Genomic DNA, 16,915 nt, shown 5'->3' with positions numbered 1-16,915 from the left:
AGTGTTGGCATAGCTCTTTATATGTCTGATGGCTACTCTTTGCATAATGAGCTATTTTTAGTTTAATTCATGTCAGATGGACCATCTCAAAATGGATTTGTGAATCCCGGATGGAACCTTTCAACTTGACTCTATGAATGTTAGATGGTTGTCTTTACACAACGGGTTATTTTGCTTATAATCTCTTTTTATATTATTCTCATTTGTAGATCTCTATCTTCTTCTTTTTTCTTATTCTTCTGCTTCCTTTATTATTATTATTTTTTCCTTATTTACTCTCTCTCCAATTTTTTTTCTTCTCTTTTTTGTTCTTATTTGATAGAATCATCAGAATCTCTCTTCAGAGTCGAATTAAATGAAATTGTCATAATCGATAGAACTGTTTCAAATGAGATAATGACAGTAGTGCAAAAGATTATGACATAGGTGCCCTAAACAAATTTATATTTTTCAAAAATGTCCATAAAAATATGAGGGACCTTAGAGTAAATTGGCATGCCAATAAAATTCTATGTATATTATACTTTTGTTTAAATATATAAACTTTATTTAGATTTTGTATTTCCATTCGGGGTTGGACCGATTCAGTTGCATTCCAAACCCAATCCGTCCGTTATTGGGTAGGATTCAAATCCTAATATTGAGATCCGATCCAATAAACCATTATTGATTAGTTAAATTCAATACGATTCTTATCAAATTAGTTTTAGATCATATCGATCATTATCATATTCACTACCAAATCCACATCAATTCGATCCAGACCCAACGTATGATTAATGATATTACCACATCATTACATTAAGGAAAAGAGTCGTGATTTTCTAACGCCCCCTCTGACACACACACACCCCATACAACCCCTATGTTGCGTGGGCTTGAATCATATATTTTTTTCCCTCAATATACACAACTATACATCCCATGAACATTTGCAATCATGCATCCCAAAGAAAAGAATCTATGATTGTAGCACATGCCACGCCAGAGGGCATGAGAAAATCATTATTCTAGGAAAAAACACCAAAATAGTGTGGTGACATCACAGCCCACCCCGCCCCCTTATAACCAATTAAGCAGCCAAAACCCCTTAAAACCTCGCGCCCGTTTTTTCTTCAATCCCTCTATTTCACTTTAAATACACAAACAAAACTTTCGTTCCTCTTTCCCCGCCTTTTCTTGAATCACACAAACTCCTTATTGAGTTTCTCTCTCTTACTTCAAACCGATCACCATGAAAATGAACGAAGAAGAGGTAGTGGAGAAGCTCAGAGGCGTAGTGAGAGACTGTGTGAGCAAACATCTCTACTCCTCCGCCATTTTCTTCGCAGATAAGGTCGCTGCCTTCACTTCCGACCCTGCAGACATCTACATGCAGGCTCAGGCTCTCTTCCTGGGCCGCCATTACCGCACAGCCTTCCACCTCCTCAACGCTTCACAGATTGTCTTACGCGATCTTCGATTTCGCTACCTCGCCGCCAAATGCTTGGTATGTGTCCTCATCCAATGCGTTTTTGTTATTTGAATTGTGATTTTTGATGGAAAATTTAGTTTCTTTGATTTTCAGATTGATCCATTGTTGAATTATTTTTATGGATTCAAGAAATGAATCAATTATATTAAGTAGATCACTAGACCCTCTCTTGGGTTCTTTGTGTCATTATTACAAACATTTGTAATACTTTGTTATATCATTTGTGTTCATTCCCAAAAGATAACTACTACTCCCACAACAAAATGTCTCGCAACAAACTGATATTATTTTTATAAAATTTTTAAGAAAATAAGTTTTTTTTTTTTTAAGAAAAGAAGAGAGAGAGGAAGTGAAGGTCGGGTCTTACCACTCACTCTCGGACTTTACCATCGTACCAAGGTGGCACCTTTAATAAATTTCAGAGTGTAGACTTGCCATGCTTTAAAAGGCAATTTAATTTTATGTTTTTTTCCCCTCCAACATATATATATATATATATATTGATAAGTAACTTATAAAAAACTTTCCATCAACCATAAACCTATATATATTTCTTTAAATAATATATTGCAACAATAAGACAGATTAAACAACATCCACATCGGCACTTCTTCGAAATGAATCAATGTCGTTTCCCCATAATTTTACTTATATTTTTTCCTTTCTACTAAACCTATCTTATTATTTTTATTTTAGGGAAAATTACTAAATAAACCCTTTGGGAGGGCTTTGTGCAAATTGGATTGATTTCCCTAGTGATTGGATTCTACTAGCGGGCTATGTATATTTTCTACGATATCTTTGTCTATTGGAACACCAAGAAACAAGCCTTCATCTCCCGATCTAGTGCTGTAGCTAAGAATCAGCCTATAATTTTAATTGCTGCAAAAAATACAAAGCATATTTCAGTAAGCGCTTAATATAGAGCCTTACGTGGGTCTATATATGGTTAGAAATGACTTGAATGGGGTGTTAAGAGATGAAAATCACTTTTTTTTTTACTGTATGTATTTATTGTACTTTTACCATTTTCCATCCTTCACTGTCCTTTAATTTATTTCCTTTGTTTCTTCACTAGGAGGAATTGAAAGAGTGGGATCAATGTTTATTAATGCTTGGCGATGCTAAAGTTGATGAACATGGAAATGTTTTTGACCTCAAGGATTGCAATGTCATGTATTTGGATAAGGATGGGGAAGATCGTGAAATCAATGTAAGCTTGTTTATTTATTTATTATTATTATTTAAATTATTGCAAATTTATATCTTTCATTGTGAGAGAAACGCCCATTCTCATCACTGGGAGACAAGGGGATAAGGTATACAAGATTGATGAGGTTAACAACCGATTGAATCTCTCAGTCATTGAAATTCCTTGTAATCCCAAAATCTCACGATACTTTCTCCCCAACAAGAATCACAAAATCAGAATTGACTTTTTTATTTTATTTTATTTTATTTTTAAATTTGAAGACAATGAATGCATTGAGGGAAACTTTAATTGGAGGGTTGTCAAAACACACTAAGGATCTTCCCAAATCTATAATGGGATGAGGAGAAATTGTAACATAGAATAGATTGGCTTTTCGAGCCAATGGATGTAGTTGTTACGTAAAAATCTCCCCTGTTCTTTATTTCATTAATCCTTTCTTTTTCCTAGATTCATGCAATTTTTATCCAAGGCAATTTATGGTGAGTCTTGGTTCACATGGACAAATAGGTCATATGTAAAGAATTTTTATTTTCTATATTCTCAATATGATATGGAGAATGCAAATATTGTAATGTTCTTAATGTTATTTTGTTCATTCTCGTCAAACTAGTTAACTCATCTTAGTTGTTGCCTTTATGACTCTATGGAGATCTTTATGGCATCATTTATTGCTCGTTTTTATTCACATTATGAACTTTTTAGCATGATGGAGAATATTTTGATTCTTGATTATCAATTCAAGTTTTTTATTATAGATTTATGGCGATATTCAAGCTTTTCATTAATGTGACAGATTTCTTCTGCAATATGCTTTTTAAGAGGCAAGGCATATGAAGCTTTGGAAAATCGTGCCCAGGCTCGTCAGTGGTGAGCTATTATCATTCATATTGCATTATCATGCAAATGATTAATGGGTGTTGCTAGTATCATTTTCAAGATCTACTAGTTCCCACTCCAACAATTGTTATTATTATTATTTTTGGATCAGTAACAATAAAGACTGTTTAACTAGCATAACAATGCAAAGAGCAGGTTTGAGATGTACTTCGAAACAAAACGACAAAATAGCCAAGTATGAGTTGACAAAATAATAATTGGCTTCATTTGGGAATGATTTTCTATTTCTTAAATAACACCTTATCAACTTAATAAACATCTCATTTATCATCAAAAGAAGAAATATCAAATGAGGTGATACTTGTACCATCTTGGACACTTAAAGAAGGTGATGCAGGACGGAGAGGGGAGAAGATGAAATATGGGGTAGAGAATTTGATTTGGGAGTGGGTTAAGGATTTGGGCAACGATAGGGTTACCGTAAAGGTTAAGGGTAAGCCCAAAAGGGTTTGGGTTGTGGGGATTTAATTTTGGTGTTTTGCAATTACGATTAGGAATTTTGGTTTATAGAGTGAAGGATATGGTTAAAGGTTGATGTTTGTAGATTAAGGATTAAAGGTTTAGTTCAAGACAATCAAGAAAACAAAGCTTTATGGGTTGGTTTCTTTTTTTGCTAGCCGAACAAGGGGTTAGTGGTTTATGGAAGTGAAAGTGGATTCCATGGGATATGAACCTAGGTCATGGGATCTACTTTCCCCAAGCCTTTACCACCAAGCTAAGTGACACCTTCAAATGGGTCGGTTTCTTGATGGGAGGTTACTTATTGAAAATGCTACAACTTTTAGGAGCACCACTTGTTTGTCTTTGCAAGTGTTTTCCTTTTCATGGTTATTTGTTTAGTTTTTGGTAACTGAATCCGACATCCATATTGCTTGCTGAATCCAGTTTAAATTGTCTTTGTGGTGCTACTATTTAAACACATTTTTCTACCCCGGATTAAAATTTATTGATTGAAAGAGTTCATGCAATTTACTTTGTGATGCTCTTAGGTACAAAGCTGCAATCAAGGCTGATCCTTTATGTTATGAGGTATGTGTAGATATCTAAATTAGGACTGATATTTTTCTCTACACCCATGATTGGAAAACATAAACTATATTTGCAAAGAAAGAGAATATAAAGCTCACTTAGCATCCTTTGCAAAAGGGCTGAAACTATATATGTGCCTAAAGATGCTAAAACATAGGCTGTGAGAGGTTTGTTTTCCATTTTTACGTCTTCTTGACTCAGGCGTCTTAACCAGAAGTATGGGCATTTCTTTTCCTCTACTAGGTATAAATGTTTTTCCTTCATAGTTGTATCTCATGATTGTATTGGTCAATATCATGTTTCAGGCGTTGGAATGTCTCATTAACAATCATATGCTTACGTGTGAGGAAGGTAAAATGTAGTTTCCTGAATTAACTTTCTTTGAGTTCTGTTTTGTTGTCATATTTGCATGTTTTTGTAGAAGCAAAGGATTAATTGGGAGTCGTGCCTCTCAACCTACACATCCTTCCACTCATAAACGAAATATTCCATCATGTCTTAATGAGAATATCTTTTTCATTATATTGTTCTAGCATTTGGTTTTTTCCTGCAAAATTATCATTTAGTCCCTGCTTAGTACACTACAAATCATGCAAGTGTTTTGCAATGCAAATGATTTACTATTGCTTGGTAACCATTGGGAAATCTCTTGCGAATAAAAAAATTCATTGTGATCTTGCAAATGATTTGCGGTGATGCAAATCATTTGCTAAAAGAAATTTCCTACGAATTTAGGTGATCCATGCAAATTTTTTGCAATGCAAATCACTTGCATTTTTTAACCAAGCACTAGTAAAATTGATTTCAGAAAATTATTTGCCGCATACCAAGCAGGGCCATAGTTAAAATTTATAGGATACAATATTCAACTTATTTTCATGCTATATTCAGAAACAAGTCTCCTATCGTCATTGCAATTTGCTCCTGAAGATGGGTGGCTCTCTTCATTTTATTCATGTTTATTAAAGAAGGTAAACACTTGAGCACCCTAATATTAATTCGCATTTTTTCGTTAAGATGGTTTAATAATTCTTGTATGCTCTATCATTAGTTACTGAGAAAGTTCTTTCTTTTTTATCATCCAGTACAATAAAGAAAATGTTGTAGAAGCAAAATTCAGAGAACTGGAAAAAGACAATTTTGATATTAAACCTTCTGGTCCCTCCTTTACCCACACCCTAAAAAACAACACCGATCTGTTGGCTTGCAAAGCTGAATACTACCATCAATGTGGAGAATATCAAAAATGCTTTGAGCTGACTTCTGTGTAAGTTGGTAATATATTTTTAATAGAGAACATCTTTACTTTGGACTTGATAATGCTTGGGTTCAGGGAGATCTTATATTTGTGTACCCCATATTTATTTCAGACTACTTGAAAGAGACCCTTTCCATTTGAAATGCACCTTGGTCCATTTAGCAGCTGCTATGGAGCTTGGCCATTCAAATGAGCTCTATCTTATGGCATGTAATTTGGTCAAGGATTATCCACAAAAGTGAGTATTGTAATGCCTTCCTTTTGTGAGCTGTTTAGATATGCCATTTAATTTATTATTCATTTATTTGCCTCAGTTGCTTGTGGGTCTCATCAATCCTTGCGTGAGAGATAGCAACAAAATATTTTGGTATTAGATGTTCTCTCATCAAGGTTGACCTGATGGTGTTTAATTACGATGGATATATTTGTTGAGTGTTGTGTCATCCGCATCCGCTCCCGGGTGTCACGTGCTCACGTATCGTGCCCCAGTTCGACCTGTGAACCTCTTATATTCATAATTGCGCTTTCTCCATTGGATTGGTCTTTTGGTGTAAATGGTAGTCAATATGGTATCAGAGTGCTAGGTTCATATGGGTCACAGGTTTGAGTTTCCTCGAAGGAATTTTCCACCCTTATGGGTAAGGGGGAGTGTTGAGTGTTGTGTTATCCACCTCTGTTCCTAGGTGTCACGTGCTCACATATCATGCCCCAATTTGACTTGTGACCCTCTTATATTCTTAGTTGTGCCTTCCCCATCAGATCGATCAACAACATACAAACAATTTATTTTTGATATTTAATACTTGAGTTGAAAATTTGGAACTAGTCCAACATGTCAATCCCCGTTGGAACACTGGCGGAAACCTTTTATAACTTTTATCATGCAAGTTCAGTATTTATTGTTAGTAGTGACACACCTCTTCATGTTGTTACCAATGAATTTTTCGGCTACCATTTCCTTTATACAAACAGTAATCTGCCATGACAAAAGAGTACCATGGTCGCTTAATTATGCCAATCATGTAAGTGATTTTAATTTCAATAGTATTGTTTGTTATCGATGCCTTTAATTCAGCATCATCAATATAAGTAATTATTTAATTTTTAAGTTGGCAAACCAATGAGCTTATTTATAAGCTCAAGATTGTGACTTGAAAATGTGTGGAGCTTAGTTCAAATCTTATCAAAAGAAAATTACAAACAAAATAGTGAATCTAGTTTAAACTTAAAGAGAACTGGAGGAAAATGGAGAAATGAGAAGAAGTTCGGTGATGAGAAATTGCAGATGGCACATTCTGGAATGTCTGCCATGTGATAGAGATTAACACATGTATGTTTAGACAATGGAAAGAAGAAAAATTAATATAGCTTATTTACAAGAAACAAATTGGGATGGAACACAAGCTAAGAAAATTGATGGCTATGAGCATAGGTGATCAACTTCTAAGCTCTAAAATTAGTACAGAGAGATGATAATTGATGTAATTAGTTTTTATGCAGCCCAAGTTGGATTAGGAGAAATCATCAAGGACAATTCTGGGAAGACATGGATGAACTCATGCAAAAAATTTCTAATGAAGAGAGGATATTTATAGGAAGTGGCTTAGATTGTCATATAGGACAGGAAAGCAGAAGATATGAGAGGGTAATGGAGGCTTTTGGTTTGGAGAAAGAAATTTGTTTGGAAATATGATACTTAAATTTGCAATAGCATATGACCTTGTGATAGTGAACCTGTAGTTTAAAAAGAGGAGGAACATTTAGTTACTTTTAAGAGCGAAACCAATTAAAACCAAATAGGTTTTTTCTAGTTAAGAGAATGAGCGATCAATATGAAATGATTGTAAGGTTATCCCAAGGGAGAGTTTGACCACACAACATAGGCTAGTCGTTTTAGATGTTTACATTGAGAGATGGAAGAGAGAGGGTAAAAATAAGGATGTCAACAAATAAGTTGGTGGAATCTAAAAAGTGAAAAAACATTAGCTTTTGCAAATAAATTGATAAAGGAAGAAATGTGAATCTAAAGGTAGAGACTATAGTGATGTGGGTCAAAAAGAGTTCTTTGGTGAGTCTATGGGAAAAATTCATATGCATAAGAAAACTTGGTGATGGAATGAAAATGATGACGATCAGATTGTCATTGAAGAAAAAAGTATCTGTGGGGTCGGGGCATATGACCATAGGGAATAGTCCATCCCAAAGGGTGTGAGGCTACCTTGCAATATAAAAAATGAATTAGAAAACTCAAGATTTAGGTACTGTTATGTGCATAAAGATGAATATTAGTCTTGTAGGAGTTGAAGAAATTAGGAAAGATTGCAGGCTTATTTTTTTTCAATTATTAAATAAGAATTAAACAAGAAACTTGGAGCTTGCAAGAGAGACATGGGGGATTTGAAATTGAGACCTCATACCTCTGAAAATATGGCGAAGACAAAAACAGTTAAGGCTGTAGGATCGGATGGTATTCCGATAGAAGTATGAAAATTCATGGGAAGTTCTGGACTGTTCTGGATGACTGAATTGTTCAATAATATATTAGACTAAGCATCATAGTACCAATATATAAAAATAAATGAGATATACAGTGTTGCTTTGGAGTTTGGGGAAAAAAGTGCTGTTTTTTTTTATCGATTATTCTTTCTGGCCTTGATAGCCTTAATTTTTTTTTCTCCTCCAACTGTTTTTATAAGTGAAATTTACTAAAAGTACCGGAAGATAAGCTGAAAATTGCTTCCTTCCTAGAAATAAAATTGGGTCACTGTTTTTTGCCAATAAATTGGCTTAATAAGTGGGTCATTGTTATCCTTAGTTTCAGACTGGAGATTGCTATAAATTTGAGTATCATATTAAGGGATTCTGTTTGTTTTTGTTTTTTATTTCTTTCTTTCTTTTACTTTGTAATGCAAAGTGTCACTTCCAAAAGGAAACGTAATCCACTAGTAGTTAAATTCTAACAAAACTGCTCTCTCTAGGGAAAGTTTAGTGCAGAAGAAACTGCTAAAGTTAAATGGATGGCTCTCCTTAATTTTGATTGTAAACTTACCAAAAACCCTGAGCATAGAGAAATGACATTCAAGATGGTGCTGGCACTATAGTTTGTTTCCATTTAGTAATTTTCAATGCATTTTTGGTTTTGAAGTTTGTTCAATAATATGACTACTAATGGAAATATTATTGGCACCATAGCTTCCAATTATTATTTTTATAATTGTGTTCCATCAAAATGGAGTCATTGCTGACAAAGACTTGTTAACTTTTAGAGCATTATCATGGTTTGCTGTTGGTTGCTATTACTATTGTATCAAGAAGTATGATCAATCACGACGTTATTTCAGGTAATAATGATACTCTGCTTGGAATGAATTAGTTTTTTGATTGCTGAAAACTCTTATTATATTTGAGCTTTTTGTTACATTTTATGTGGCATATACATGCGATTGTTACTTTTATTAAAGTTGAATCCTGATGAAAGCTTGTATTGTGATCCTAGATAGTGGTATTATATTTTGTACCCTACTAAGCTGATCCCAAAATTTTGGTAAGGCGCTGATGATGATAGTGCTTTCAGTGATCTAACCACTCTGTACCAAATTTTTGTGATTCTGCTACTCTTTACCTGATGCAAGAATTTTTATGTTGCTTTATAAATGAATGTCTACAATTGATACATAATTTAGTCCTTACAAAGAGGAAAAGGTCTTTTAGTGCTAGATAATTTTCTTTTGAAAGGTATAACATAGAATTGTATTAAGATGATGATCGAGGTGCCATTGATAAGCTACAGCACTATAGATATTGTGTATTGTATTAAAGAAGAAGGATGGTTGAGGAAACCATTGGTAAAAGCTACAACATTATGGTGCTGGATAATTGACGAGAGTCTAGAGAATAAAACTTTGGTTAACAAACTAATTCTCTTGTAGTGCCCCTCTTGGGGGTTGAATGGTTGCTTTTACCATCAAGCACATCTTATTGTGAAGGGGATACTTCGGGTATAGTTTGAAGGTTGGTGTTTATTGCTCATGTTGTAATTTTCTAATAACATTTCACTTCTTTGGAGGACATAGAGAATTTAAGAAATTTGAGTTATGTGTGAGGGACATATCTTGCCCGTAGGGTTAGGTTATTCCTTTCAATTTTCAGTTACTTGAATCAATTGGCTCTATTTATCTCTTCAGACTGGGTTGACTGGGTAGTTCTTCGCCTGGCATCCTGGAACTCAAACACTTAAGTAAGCTCTTGTAGTGGATTGATGAGTTGCAGGCAAATTTGTTTTTAATATTAAATTGTACTCCATGAGAATGTTTCCTTGTCACATGCTATCTTGGGGTTTGAGAGTAGTATACGTTCTTGCTTTTGATCTAAAACGTACATTTGCTCTTGGTTTTGCAAAGAAAGTCTTTGGTTTTATTATCTATTGTTCAGCATCACCTATAATTCCTTTGAATTGATATTCTTAATGAAATTAATGAGTCAAATAAATTTCTTATTGTATTAAGCTTTCGTTCTATAGCAAGGCTAAAGATCTGGATGGAACTTTTGCACCCGCTTGGATAGGCCATGGAAATGCTTTTGCTGCTCAAGAAGAGGGTGATCAAGCAATGTCTTCTTTTCGAACTGCAGCTCGCTTGTTTCCTGGGTAATTTATTCTTAGAATATTTTATTCAGTGGCTGAATATTTCTTGTTTTACTTCCTTCACTTACACCAAGTACAAAAGCAATATGTTAGTTACCTTGTAAGTTGGAATAACTGGTGATAAAATGCATCTTAGCAATTGAAACTCAAGTTGAAGTTAAGCCTTATACTTCAGAATTTCATTTCCATTTGTTTGAATTTTTGAATCTAGCAAGAGCATAAACATGCGTTTCACTGTCCAGTAGGGGGGGGGGGGAGGTCTAATACGATGATTTATAAAAACTGGATGTGTGGAAACATCTGTAAGTGGATATTAAATTTGTATTTTAATTATCCATGTCCTGTGTAGGAACCTCTTAAACCAACTTGACTGGATAATCTTGAACATCCAAAAATTCATGATTGTTCGGATCATTCATCAGATATATTCCAAGAACACAGAAAAATAATTAAATTGTTCAGAATATGCTAACCAGGTTGTAAAACATGCTTTCACTGCTGATTAGTGATTACTAATTGAAAACCCGCTTGACCGCCAAAAAGTGTCTTCTGAGACGAGAAAACAAATGAACTTAATATCCTACCAGAGGTACTTGCTGGTTATGTACCTGTTTTCTGTTTTTTCATTTCTTTGCTTACCACTAAAAAGGTGAATGCCAATTTTCATATGACAACAAAATTACTTTTCACAAATTAGGAGTTATTTTCAATATCATATTCAACATGACATGCAAAGATCCAAAACACCGTTAAACTCTCAATTCATTTTTAAAACGCTTCAAGGTTTAGGAAAAAAACATGAAGCACAAATATCTCTCTAATAAGTAAAATAAATGCTATTATGTTCTACGCTAGGCTCAAATTTTGGTCATGATGATATAACAATCTTTTTGTTGGCAACATATCATTTATGCTAAACATTGGATCAACATAGTATCCCACTATGCCTTCATACTATGGTGGTACTAGGCTGGACTGGACTCTTATCATTTCTATTATTTTAGGTATAACATAAAATGGTGATCTATTATTGCTCCACTAGTTATACATGGTCAAGATCCTCTTATCACTTATAAGTGTTCCGTTTACAGGTTGAATCTTGATATTCTCTTATTCCAGGTGCCATTTACCAACATTATACATTGGGATGGAATACATGCGAACACACAGCTTTAAACTTGCTGAACAGGTGACATTTCATGCTTGTGTACATTGGCAATTACAGTTCATAAATTTTGATGCATATGTGAATGTCACAGTTCATAAATTTTGACGCATACATGATTTGCAACTAACTCATGGATACATTACTTGACTGAAGATTAATGTGAAAGGTTTTGGTTTTGAAATAACTATCAAAATTAGGATTTTTAAAACTACTAAGACTGGGTAAGCTGTGTATCTGTAACTAATGTTGTAACTACAACAAACATTTTATGGACTCCTCATGATGGCTTCTAGTTTTTTGGAGTTGCCTTCAGTTAGTTTTTGTCAACAAGTTGCCGAACTCGGTTAATTACAAATCTGAAAAAAAATTTGGCCATGTAACACTATTAAATTTACTGATAGCCTCCTTATTTTTTTTTGAAAAAGTACTGATAGCCTCCTTATTAGCCATTGACAGTGGGAAGAGGCATATTCTATCTTTAATAAGGATTGCTAAGTTGGTAAATTCTGTTCTTGTTGATGCCATGTAACAAATGGTTTTGAAACCCATCCTCACCCACATACTAATTAACCCACTAACACCCCTCGCTCTTCCAATTTCATGCAAGTTAGCGTCCCTAGACAGACTGATTAATTTATCCAAATGTCTCATTTCAGTTCACTACTCTGAATCTTTCAATTTCAATATGGTGAGAAAAACCACACTTTTTTCTGGGTGGCATCACATTCGTGTGTATTGCATTGTACTTGAACCTGTGCGCTTAGATGCTACATTTTTTTGTTTGTTTGTTTGTCAATAGAAGTCTTTTAATATTGCTTGCTAATTTTTGGAGAATAATAGAACTAAGCACCATTAGATTTTTTTCCCTTTTCGTTTGCTCCCTGAAATATTAAATAATTTAATGAAAATTTCTTATTTTAATAGAAATGTCCAAATCCTGATTGCAATTTTGTCTTCAGTTCTTCATGCAGGCAAAGTCAATTTGTCCTTCCGATCCACTTGTATATAATGAACTTGGAGTTGTTGCTTTTCATATGAAGGAGTAAGGCAATTCATCCCTCAAGAAAAATGTTGCTCTAATTTCGTTATGCTGTGCATCTCTGATTCCTAGTTATGTTTTTGTTGATCCTATTGATTAAAGTCAATTTCACTATTTAAAAGCGTTAGAATATGCTCAAATGGGAAGGTGCCACACCGGTGAGGTGGTTTAAGTTTTTAAGTGGTAATACTATAAATCTAGGATCTCGCATGCTCATCTTGTGCTGATTTTTCATAATAAAAGCGTTTCAAAGTGATCGTGCATGCTGGGGATGTTGCTTTAGTTGTAATAAATTTCCATTCGAGTTGATCCTCAAAATTGTAAATCCTTAAGGTTTTTTTATTTACTGCTTTTGGACATTTCAAGCTTCTAGTTGGACAACTACTAGTAGGGTTCTTAGTGTTACTTCTTATTTCTAATCTTTTAATGATGCTTTATATTTGAGCTTCCAATGTTTCCTTAACTAGTTGAGATTTGGAATTTCCTATGTTTTTGGTTTCATTTTAGGGAATTTCTACAATTAACAAACTAACTAGAAACCACCAAGATAAAGCAATGAAGATTGCGAACTTACCTCACATTGAAGAATCCACTAACCTCCTATGACCAGTTGATTTACTTTGAATTTTGGCATTATTGGCAATTGGCTTCAAGAACTCATCAGGGTTTATAATAGCATTCTCCATTGTGATTTTGCTGTTGTTTCTAAGACTTCATTCGGTTCAAATTACTGGTGTTCTTTTATATATCAGTGATTATTCAAAGCTTGAGAAAACCTTTTACCACTTTTTCATATTTCTTACTACGTTGCTACTCATGTAGATGCCACCAACTTAATGTTATTGCTTCCTGATTTACTTTAGGTACAAAAAAGCAGTGAAGTGGTTTGAGAAGACGTTGGCTTATGTTCCATCAGCTTTAAGTGAAATGTGGGAACCAACCGTGGTGAATCTTGCACATGCATATAGGAAGCTAAAGTAAGTTATTGTAGTAAGTGTGCAAGATTACAATCTTTCTACTTACTAAAATGTGATCTTTGTCAACTTCTAGTTTACCTAATTTCTTTGTTGAAGTAAGTTGATTATGCTACCTAAATTCTCTTGAAGAAAGCTTATTATGCTAATGTAGGGCATCTTGCACATTTATTTTAGTGCAGCCGCAACAAAAAAAAAAAAAAACCTTTCAATCCATCATTCCATGTGGTTGATTCTCTTTTAGAAAGAATGGATTCTGCTGCTGTCTTCTTATTATAAAATTTGAACATAAAGAAACTGATTTAGTTTTCCTTCACCATATACCTTCATAATAAAAGCCTATTGCATGTCAGGAAATACAATGATGCAATATCATATTATGAGAAAGCACTTGCCATATCAACTAGAAGTTTGAGCACTTACGCAGGTCTGGCATACACTTATCATCTACAGGTATCTTCTTAAGTCTTACCAACTTACCTTTCCTTTAATGGTGTAGCTGAAAATGAAATTCATACTTTGGCGCATTAAGAAATTAATACCCAAAGGTTTCACATGTAAAACTATCTAAGGTTTAGTAGTCCAGTTTTTGACCCCAAGTAACATATATGAACCTAGTTGTCATATATGCAATCGCATACAAAAAGTATGCAATGAAATATGTGATCGCATACTGCTCCAACAGTAAATTTTTTGACTGTTGGGGCATTAACTTTTACTTTTTTTTAACTTACCTTTTATGAATAACCCATTCCCATTCCCCTGATTTCTACACCACCCCAAGCTGTTTCTTTCACTTTTCTACTCATTACTTTCTTTAACTCATGTTCTGCATTAGCATCCACAAGACTACAACTATTCAAGCTCATTTTATAAATTTGTATGTATGTTCATAAATCACACTTAAATGAATAAAATAGTTACATACTTGTTAAACATGCACATATAATAAATTAAAATAAAATTGGAAATAAATCACTCTGAACTTCTGCCTACTATGTATGAAAGATGGGGAATCGGTTGATTGTACTTTACTTCATTGTTCTTTCTCCCGAGGTATTTGGGCTTTATGTCTTTCCTTGTTTCATATGAATTGGGTTTTTCCTAAATCCTTCTTCATGATGTTACAAGGGTGGGCTTACAATATCTTTTCTCATAGAAAGAGGTATTTGTGGGCAATTCTTCTTCCGGCTATTGCTTGGGGTCTTTGGAAAGAGAGAAACAACAGGGTGTTCCATGGCAAGGAAAGTGACGAGCGCACAATATTTATGGAAATCTTAGGATTATTGTTTCTCTGGACGAAGCTAAACAAGGAGTTCTTCAGAGTTTCTTTTGAGGACTTTGTGTTTAGATGGGATCGCTCTTGTAACTTGTAGTTTTTTTTTTTCTCTTGTTTGGGGGCTATCTCAGCCTCCTTTGTACTCTCGTTTTGGTATTTACCTATTTTTTTTTCCATTTTTTTTTCTTCTTATTTTTTCTATTTAGAAAAAGCACAGAAAAATTGTATTCCATTAGCAATCACCAAAAAAGGTATGAATAGTTGAATATCATGATACCATTCCCTTACCAAATTTCTAAACTCCTCAAACTTGTCTCCTAACCCTGAAAATATGTAGTTTCTGATTTATATTGTTCCTCTTCCGGCCATGATGGCATTTTCAGAATTCTGTTTGTTTGTTGTGTTTTTTTTAATCTTCAGAATTCCGATTCCTTGATGATTCTTATATTTATTTAATTTTGTTTGCAGGATAACTTCAATGCTGCAATTACATATTACCACAAGGTGGGTTTTTTTTTGGGAAAGAAAGTGCAACCATAGTTGGTTGTTGACTTATATTTTCTTATAGGAATTTCACGAAACTGTCGGTAACCTTTATTTAATTGTCCATGTTTTGTGAGCTTACGAAATGAAGTTTATTCACTCTAATCCCGAGTGGTTGGCTCAATGGCAATTTCGGACTGATAAACGGGCATTAGTCTGTAGGTTGGGAGTTCGATACCCAGTATGAGCATTAATTCCCCATGGGCCACCCGTGATGTGTGGGCGTTGCATGTGCCCCGGGACTAGTTCTTGGACAAGACTTGGTCTATGGACTGGGCAAAGCCCAGATACAGCCCGGTCAGCTGTCGACAGGGATATACCCATTTATCAAAAAAAAGTTTATTCACTCTAACATTATGCAATATTGTAAGGCTATACCTGATTAATTTATCCCTGTTGTAATTTCCAATCAGGCTTTATGGCTGAAAGCTGATGATCAGTTCTGCACGGAGATGTTAACACTGGCTCTTGTGGATGAATGCCACCGTGGCTCTGATCACACAAATGAACCCCGTTGAAGTGAAATCCGCGTTCTGTGATATCGACTCCAATTTTCGCACATGTTGTATAACCATGGATATTTGTGAAGTAGATAATATATTTATGTATTTATTGAAGATACTTTGTTTTATATATTTATTAATCACAACAGTATCGAAGAATATTTCTAATGTTTCGGATAATTTTTTTTAACAAATTCTGGACTGCAAGTTGGTACAGTGGTTGCGAAGGAGATTTTCTTAATTTTCTCAATTGTTTATCAATATCTGGAGATTTTAAGGAATATTTTAACTTTGATTCAACCCAAAAATACATTTTACATCAATATATAACTTTTGAAGTACTTCTTGTGATGGGCTTGTATGTTACAAATCTATTCTTAGGGTTTGCTTGTTAAAATTACTCTATAGGCGAAAGAGATGTTATTTGATCGGTCTCCCTTTCCCTTGAACCAATAATAGAAGACTTGACTATGGACAAAGTGGAGTGGGGGAGAGATTATTTACTCATTAAAAGGACAAACAAGAATTTCATCCCAAATGACCAAGTGCATGAAATCTAATAAAGGTAGTTTTGCAATCTAGGGATGCTCTCTCTATGCGCACAAAAAAGTCAATCTAGAATTTCGAACGACCAATTGCAAGAAATCTAATAAGGGTAGTTTTGCAAACTGGGGATGCTCTCAGTAGACGTGGGTTCATGTGATTGATTGATTTGAGATGCTGCGAAATTTGAAATTAACTTTTTTTGTAAGCAAAAATTTTTATAATCGAGGAACATGATTTGTTTAATTGACCCCAAATCCTTGGGATAAGGTTTCGACAATGGTCAAGATTAATTCACTTCTTTGAGTTTGGTACTATGTTCATCTTTACTAACGAAAAGCACAAAATCTTAA

At 34.2% G+C, this 16,915-nt stretch overlaps 1 protein-coding gene across 1 annotated transcript; it reads left to right on the top strand.

Annotated features, from left to right (window-relative positions):
• The first annotated feature begins 1,044 nt into the window (after positions 1-1,044).
• On the top strand, positions 1,045-16,213 carry APC6 (anaphase promoting complex 6). The gene is made up of 16 exons (XM_086458902.1): positions 1,045-1,489; positions 2,553-2,687; positions 3,481-3,554; positions 4,574-4,613; positions 4,919-4,964; positions 5,505-5,584; positions 5,699-5,880; positions 5,984-6,109; positions 9,138-9,212; positions 10,391-10,516; positions 11,633-11,702; positions 12,641-12,723; positions 13,584-13,697; positions 14,048-14,147; positions 15,442-15,477; positions 15,930-16,213. Exons 1-16 carry the CDS (start codon positions 1,235-1,237, stop codon positions 16,032-16,034), a joined length of 1,647 nt encoding a protein of 548 aa, XP_086315028.1. The 5' UTR covers positions 1,045-1,234; the 3' UTR covers positions 16,035-16,213.
• The last annotated feature ends 702 nt before the right edge of the window (positions 16,214-16,915 follow it).

Source organism: Akebia trifoliata, chromosome 11 (genome assembly GCF_017979445.1).
Source record: "Akebia trifoliata isolate Shusen 1 chromosome 11, ASM1797944v1, whole genome shotgun sequence".
In the NCBI taxonomy this organism is placed as follows: domain Eukaryota; kingdom Viridiplantae; phylum Streptophyta; class Magnoliopsida; order Ranunculales; family Lardizabalaceae; genus Akebia; species Akebia trifoliata.
This window is presented reverse-complemented; position numbering and strand designations above follow the sequence as displayed.